The sequence below is a fragment of the Colobus angolensis genome, unplaced genomic scaffold, assembly GCF_000951035.1.
Source record: "Colobus angolensis palliatus isolate OR3802 unplaced genomic scaffold, Cang.pa_1.0 Scaffold178, whole genome shotgun sequence".
In the NCBI taxonomy this organism is placed as follows: Eukaryota; Metazoa; Chordata; class Mammalia; order Primates; family Cercopithecidae; genus Colobus; species Colobus angolensis.
In genome coordinates, this window is record NW_012114910.1 from 4,386,150 (window position 1) to 4,394,397 (window position 8,248).

General features: G+C 49.2%; 1 protein-coding gene across 1 annotated transcript in view; it reads left to right on the forward strand.

The window, feature by feature from the left end:
* The window catches only part of CNGB1 (cyclic nucleotide gated channel beta 1), a 111,862-nt gene that overhangs the window by 25,179 nt on the left and 78,435 nt on the right, over positions 1 to 8,248 (forward strand). Inside the window, exons 15-16 of the mRNA XM_011938876.1 lie at positions 6,334 to 6,421; positions 7,066 to 7,216. Of these exons, the coding sequence (XP_011794266.1) occupies positions 6,334 to 6,421; positions 7,066 to 7,216 (239 nt within the window). The remainder of the gene's footprint in view (positions 1 to 6,333; positions 6,422 to 7,065; positions 7,217 to 8,248) is intronic.

The window sequence follows — 8,248 nt, forward strand, 5'->3', positions numbered from 1 at the left end:
AGACCCGGTCTCTACAGGCAACAGCTCAGCTTTCCCTAGCAACCATGGCCTTTTGGTTCCACCTGGCCTCCCTGGGGATGCTTCTGCCGTTCCCTGCACATCTCCTCAATCTGATTAGAAGCAGGAAGGATTGCTGGCTCCTCTGCCACTGGAGCCACGCTGGCTCGGGAGCTGGGCTCCCACTTGCATGCACCCACCCAGGCTTGGGATGAACGTCACATCCCTCAGCTGAACCCCTGCACCATGGGCATCCTGACTGGCCCTGACCGAGAGACCCAAGTAGGTGGCTGCCCCTCCCTAAGTCTTCCCTCCTTCCTGCTTTTGGGGCTGGGATTTCAGGTGGAGAGTCTGCTGAAGGTGACAGTGAGGACCATAACGTTGGGGCACGGCCTGCGGGATGGCACGGGGAGGAGGAGTGGATGGGTAAGCTTTTGGGAGCTGGCTGCCACTGCTGCTCCCTGGATCTTAAACTTGGAAAGTGGCGGTGGGGGGCGGCCTCTAGGAAGCCCACCTCAGCCAATCTGTCTGTTCCTCTGCTTGGAAATCCCTGGGACTTGGGAACTTTCTGGAAGTTGATGGCTTGCTGCTTCTGGGCTGTGCAAGAGGGGACCTTGGCAGGCACTGGGCACCCTGTCAAGCAGGGGCCATGTGGCTTTGGTACATGGCCCCTAGACAGCCCCTGGTGATGCTGACAGCGCCACTACTGGGCTGTTTAGGTGTTTTGATAGCTGGGGATGTTTGTGCAAAAGGTTCCTCAGTCCACATGGGTGATTTCATAACCCTGCAGATCGCTGCCTCCTCTGGGATTAATAATAATAATGACAAGAACAATAATAATGGCTTCCATTTGACTTCTGATTTTTTTCCATGCCACTCATGGCTAAGGCAGCCTGAATGGCAGATTCTATTATTCTCTCATCCCATTTCACAGATGAGAGAACTGAGGTTCAGAGACAGGGTCCTGTCTCTGAAGTGTAGAGCTGGGATTCTTGGCATTACAAGGAAAGCTGCTCCCAATGTTTAGTGATGATGAATCCAGAAGAATCACCAGAACAACACCTGGCAGTCCTTTTTTTGACTTTTCTATGAGATTCTCATTGGCCCTTCTGATCTTACTCAAATAGGTCAGGCTGCACAGGCCAGGGAAATCCTACCCATTTGACAGATGAGCAGATAGAGGCAGCCCAAGGGCTTCAAGGTGACTTGCCCAAGGCCATACAGTGGCTTCTGGTCTGATACTGGAATAAGCAGGACCCCAGGAAGCTTCTGGCTGGGCCTGTGGGCAGTTCATTTTCTGAGACTTTGTGCTGTAGGCAGAGAGCTGAGACAGACCCTGTATCTATTTCAGGAAAGTCATCCAGTCATCCGCCTTGCAGCCGGAGACCTGTCTTTAATCCATTTGTGCAAGGCTGACTTCTTAGTGTAGAAGGCACAGTCTCCAAAATACTCACAGGCGGGCAGTGAAACAGAGCATTGAGCACATGGCCTTGGGGTCAGGGATGTAGTATCTTATCTAGGCCCACCTTGCACAGGTGGTATGACCGTGGATCGGCCATCCAAACTCTCTGAGCCTCTGTTTTCTCAGCTTACATGTGAGCAGTAACAGTTCTGATCTGTCAGGGTTATGTGAGATTTTTTTTTTTTCCTAGGCTCTTTTAAAAAGTTAATTATTTTTTCTTTTCTGGTTTATTTTTTTTTAAAGACAGAGTCTTGCTCTGTTGCCCAGGGAGTCAAGTGGCACAATCCTGGCTCACTGCAATCTCTGCCTCCTGGGTTCAAACAATTCTACTACCTCAGTCTCCCAAGTAGCTGGGATTACAGGCATGCACCACCACGCCTGGCTAATTTTTGTATTTTTAGTAGAGGCAGGTTTCGCCATATTGGCCAGGCTGGTCTCAAACTCCTGACCTTAAGTGATCTGCCCACCTCAGCCTCCCAAAGTGCTGGAATTACAGGCATGAGCCACCGTGCCCAGCCTAATTATTTTTTTAGTTGACAAAAATTGTATATATTTTTGTGTATAATTGTTGTTTTGAAATATGTATACATTGTGGAATGGCTAAATCGAGCTAATTAACATGCACATTTCCTCATATGTTCATCATTTTTTGTGGTGAGAACAGTTTAGATCTACTCTTAGCAATTTTTACAAATACAATACTTTGCTATTAACTAGAGTCACATGCTGTATAACAGATCTCTCACATTTATTCTTTCTATCTAGCAGAATCTTTGTACCCTTTAACCAGCATCTCTCCAACCCTCGCCCCTCCCCAGCCCCGGTAACTACCATTTTATTCTCTCCTTCTGTGAGTTCAACCTTTTTACACTACACATATAAGTGAGATCATATGGTGTGTGTCTTTCTGTGTTTAGCTTATTTCACTTAACATAATGTCCTCAAGGTTCACAAATGACAAAGTTTCCTTCATCTTAAAGGCTGAATTCTTTTGTGTATATATAGGACATTTCCTTGATCCACTCATCTGTTGATAGACACTTGGGAGGCCAAGGCAGGTGGATCACCTGAGGTCAGGAGTTCGAGACCAGCCTGGCCAACATGATGAAACCCTGACTCTACTAAAAATACAAAAATTAGCCGGGTGTGGTAGCGTGGGCCTGCACTCCCAGCTACTGGGGAGGCTGAGGCAGGAGAATCACTTGAACCCGGGAGGCTGAGGTTGCAGTGAGCCGAGATCACATCATTGCACTGCAGCCTGGGCGACACAACGAGACTCTGTCTCGAAAAAAAAAAAAAATTAATGCTGCAATGATAGGAGTGCAGACATCTCTTCAACATACTGTTTTCATTTCCCTTGGATCTGTACCCAACAGCTGAATCATATGGTAGTTTCATTTTTAACTTTTTGAGGAACTTCCGTATTCTTTTCCATAATGGTTGTGTTAATTTACAATCCCACCAACAGCGTATAAGTGTTCCCTTTCCACTGCATCCTCACCAACACTTGCTATCTTGTCTTTTTTTGGGCAGGGCTGGAGGACAGAGTCTCACTGTGTTGCCCCAGCTGGAGTGCATTGGTGCAATCTCAGTTCACTGCAACCTCCGTGTCCTGGGTTCAAGCGATTCTCCTGCCTCAGCCTCCTAAGTAGCTGGGATTACAGGAGCGTGCCGCCACGCCTGCATAATTTTTGTATTTTTAGTAGAGACAGGGTTTCACTATGTTGGCCAGGCTGGTCTCGAACTGACCTCATGATCTGCCCGCCTCAGCCTCCCAAAGTGCTTGGATTACAGGTGTGAGCCACTGCACCCGGCCTATCTTGTCTTTTTGATAATTGCCATTCTAACAGGTGAGAAGTTGATATTTCATTGTGGTTTTGATTTGCATTTCTCTGATGATTCGTGATGTTAAGCATCTTTTCATATACCTGTTGGCCATTTGTATGTCATCTTTTGAGACACCGAGACATGTCTATTCAGATTCTTTGCCCAGTTTTTTAAATCAGTTTTTTTCTTACAATTGAATTGAGTTTCTTATATATTTTGGATATTAACCCCTTATTCAACTAACGGTTTGCAAGTATTTTCTCCTGTTCTGTAGGTTGTCTCTTCAGTCTGTTGATGGTTTTCTTGGCTGTGCACAAGGTTTTTAGTTTGATGTAATCCCATTTTGTATATTTTTGCTTTCATTGCCTGTGCTCTTGGGTTCATATTTTTAAAACTCCCTGCTTAGACTGATGTCATAGAGCTTTTCCCCTATATTTTCTTCAAGTGGTTTTATAGTTTCAGATGTTACGTTTAAGTAGTGTTCAATCAATGTGGGTAGGGTTTTTGTTGTTGTTGTTTTTGAGACAGGGTCTTGCTGTGTTGCCCAGGCTGGAATACAGTGGTGCAATCACAGCTCATTGCAGCCTCCACTTCCCAGGCTTAAGCAATCCTCCCACCTCAGCCTTCCAAGTAGCTTGGACCACAGGCACATGCCACCACACCCAGCTAGTTTTTGTATCTTACAGAGATGGGATTTTACCTTGTTGTTCAGGCTGGTCTCGAACTCCTGAGCTCAAGCAATCCTCCTGTCTCAGCCTCCCAAAATGCTGAGATTACAGGCATTGGCCACCACACCCAGCAATCTTCTTGAGTTTCTTTCATTGATGTTTTATGGTTTTCAGCATACGGTTCTGTCACCTTCTTGATTAAATTTATTCCTAAGCTTTTTATTTTACTTTATAGCTATTGTAAATAGCGTTGTTTCATTTCTTTTTCAGATAGTTCATTGTTAGCATATTGAGATACTACTGAATTTTCTATGTTGATTTTATATCCTGCAACTTTACTGAATTGGTTTATCAGTTCTAACAGTTTTTGTGGTGGAATCTTTAGGATTTTTTTAATATATAAGATCAAGTTATCTGCAAAGAGGAACAATTTAATTTCTTCCCTTCCAATCTGGATGCCTTTAATTTCTTCTTCTTGCCTAATTGCTCTAGCCAGGATCTCTTATACTACATTGAATAGAAGTGGTGAGAGTGGGTCAGGCGTGATGGGTCACATCTATAATCCCAACACTTTGGGAGACCAAGGTGGGAGGATCACTTGAGGCCAGGAGTTTGAGACCAGCCTGGGCAATGTAGCAAGACCCTGTCTCTACTAAAAATACCAAAAACCCAAAACAAAACAAAACCAAAAATATCCAGGAGTGGTGGCGCCTGCCTGTAATCCCAGCTACTCAGGAGACTGAGGCAGGAGGATGGTTTGAGCCCGGGAGGTTGAGGCTGTAGTGAGCCATGATCATACCACTGCACTCCAGCCTTGGTGACAGAGTAAGACCCTGTCTCAAAAACAAACAAACAAACAAACAAAAAAAGAAAAAGAAAAAGAAAGAACTGGTTAGAGTAGGCATGCTTGTCTTGTTCTTGATCTTAAAGGAAAAGCTTTCAGCTTTTCACCATTGAGTATGATGTCAGCTGTGGGCTTGTCATAATGGCCTTTGTTGTATTGCGGTCCATTCCTTCTATACGTAATTTGTTGAAAGATTTGATCATGGAACGATGCTGAATTTTGTCAATTGCTTTTTCTGCATCTGTTGAGATGATCATATGATTTTGTTGCCGTGGTGTACCGCATTTATAGATTTCTCAGGGTAATTTGGAGGAGGATCTGGGGAGACTTTGCATGCAGAGTGCCTGGCACACAGCCCAGGAGCCGCTGTGGCAGTGATTACCGACTGATTTCTGCTGCCAAGCAGCTGGCTCCAGACTGACTAGGCAACAATCCCGTCCCCACCTTCCTACCCCACCGTCCTTGCTTGGGAGGGCTGAGACTTGACCCTCTGGGTAGAGAATGATGCATTCAGGTTTCCTGGGTGGCAGACACCCCAGAGCATCCTCTGTGAGCATCTGGATGACAGGAGTCTGAGGGGTGGGGAGGGGCTGTTAGGAAGCAGGAACTAATCCTAACTACAAAAATCACATTAGTTCCTAGTCCTGAGACATCATTTTAACCCAGAGGTTGCACACGGACATCTAATTTAGCCAGGAGACAGGTTCTTTTGGCTACAGCATATTAATAAAGATATATTAATTTGAATTATCAGCATCTAAACACCAGACAACTTCACCTTAGAAACATATTTTTCAGGCTCTGTGAATGATGTGGCCACCTGGTCCCCTTTCCCAGTGGAGTGGGGGTTGCTGCCTTCAAATGGACGTGGGTTCTCCAATTTGCCACAGCCCTCCCTGCCCACTGCAGCCTCACCCCTGGCCCTATCACTATGTATGCCTGCTGCCTGGGCCCGGCACCCATGAAATCTTCAGCAGTTGCAGTGGCTCTGATCTCATGGCATGAGAAGAACCAGGGCCTGGGTTTGAGATTTGTGTGGTTTGGGACAATTTGCTGTGTGACTTCGCCAGGTCACTTCACCTCTCTGGGCCTCGCTTTTGTCATGCTCTGCCCATCATCAAGATTGCCTGGAGACTGGGAGACCCCAGATGACAGCTCCTCCAACCGTCTTCCATGCATTTCTCACACATGCTGTTCCCATTTCCTGGACAACTTCTTCCTCCCCGCCATTCTCTGTGGTAAAATCATCATCCTGGAGGCTCAGCTTACAGGCCACCTCTTCCAGGAAGCCCTCCTTCCTAGCAGAGTTGTGGCATGTCCTTCACAGTGCCTTGCTGAGTGCACGTCTCAGATGGGAAGATTGTTAGCAGGACACTGCCCTGGAGGCTCCTGAGGGTGAGACCTGTTCTTGGGCACCTCTGTGCCCTCCGCTCCTGGCACAGAGTGTGGCCCTCAGCAGGGCTGGTGAAACCTTTAACACCTGTAACCCAGTCCTTTTCTCCTGCCCCCTACCCCCACCCCACCCTGGGTCACAGGGTGCTGCTGGATAGCTGTGTGGTGTCGCAGGTGGGCGTGGGCCAGAGTGAAGAAGACAGAACCTGGCCCCAGAGCGCTTCAGACCAGGTATGAGAAGCACCGGGCACTGGCACCTCTGAGGCCTGGCTTGGCATCGGTGGAAGGATGGGGACCTTGTCCACTTTGCTTGCAGGGGGAGTTTTGGCTGGTAAGATGCCCACAGGACAGAGGGGGCAGGGTGGCAGGTCCTGCGAGACCCCTTCTTGGCAGGGGTCAGATAGTGGCCTAGGCCATGGGTTGGGAGTCAGGTGGACCGGGCTCGAGTCCTCCTGTGGGTGCCTAGCTTAGGGCAAGTCACCTCCCCACTCTGGGCCCCAGTGGCACCTGTGTATGAGGGGGCTACAGACACCGCCCCAGGGCCTGTAGGAGGACCCCAAAGGGCTCGCACACTGTGAAGTGTGGTGCTGTGGATGCTTTGTTCCCCCATGTGCCAGGCTGCAAGGAGAGTGTCCCTCATCACAGGTGACACGTCCAGCTGTTAGGACCCGTAGGTCCTGGGTACACTGCCCTCTACAGGTTGTAGGCTACTCCCGAGATGCCCAGAAGGTGGGCTGGCAGGACCTGACTGGCTGGACAGGGCAAGAAGCAGAACTGGGCCCATGTGGGCTCCTGAAGGCAGATCTAACAGGAGCTGCTGAGACTAGGGCTGGGGGCTGATGGTTTCAGTTCCTGTTTCCACTTTATCTTTGCAGAAGCTGTGGGAGGAAGCTGGGGAGGAGGCCGAGAAGGAGGCTGAAGAGAAGGCCAAGGAGGAGGCTGAAGAGGAGGCTGAAGAGGAACACCAGGACTGCGCCGAGACCAAGGAGGAGCCTGAGGCTGAGGCCAAGGCTGCCAGTTCAGGAGGTAGGTGTGGTGGTGGTGGTGGTTTGCACAAGAATATCTGTGGTCCTTTCAGGCTGGAGGCAGCCTCCATGCAGGGGCAACCCCTCCTCCTCTCCCTCCATCTCCTTCCCCCCATTGCCCCCTCAGCCACCCTGTCTTCAGGAAAATCCCATCCTTGGTGTCTTGGGGCCACATTATCAGAGCCTACTGATATATCTGAAAGGGCCTGGGAGGCCCAGGACTCCCAGTGTGGCCGGGGAAATCCCGATCCCAGCCACCTCCTTCCTGCCAACCTCTCTCTGCCAGCCCCTCCTGCAGGCCCCTCCTCACCAGCCCCTCCCAGCCAGTCCCTCCTGCCAGCCTCTCTTGCCATTTCTGCTCAGTGAGGATGCAGCTCTTGGGCTACCGCCCAGTGAGGGTTTGGCTCAGACATCACATAGCTGAGTGAAAACTGGAACCAGAACTTGCTAACAGAGTGTCCTGGACTCCACGTCTCTTTCTGAGCCTTTCCTGATCTCCAGCTGTACCCAGCACATATATTTTGCTGTGATTTACCACCCTGCCCTCAATCCTGAGAACTCAAGCAATGGCAGAGAAAGAGCCCCAAGGAGTCCAGCAACAGCGGGTATTGCGTGCCTTACACTCCACCTTCCCCACGCCGTGGGTCTTCAGCCGCTCTGTGAGGCAGACAGGCCATTTTACAGATGAGAAAGCTGAGGTTCTGTGTGTGTGGATTTGGCCAAGAGGTCAAGGCACAGACCTGCATTTCGCTCCTGGCTCCTCTCTCTCTTCCTTGCTGTGTGACCCAGAGCCAGTTCTGTGACCTCTGTGAACCATGACTTCCAAATCAAGAAAAATGGGGCAATAATAATACCTAGCTCACAGGTTGCTGGGCAGAGTAGGGGAGACAATGTGTCAAAGGCATCCCAAACTGTGGCTGGCACTGAGGGAGGAGTCAATATTGGGACGAGGATGTGTCTCGGCCAGCGAGCGGTTGAAATGGGACTGGACCCAGGTGTCCTAACCCTGGGTGTCCTGAGCTTGCTCCCTACT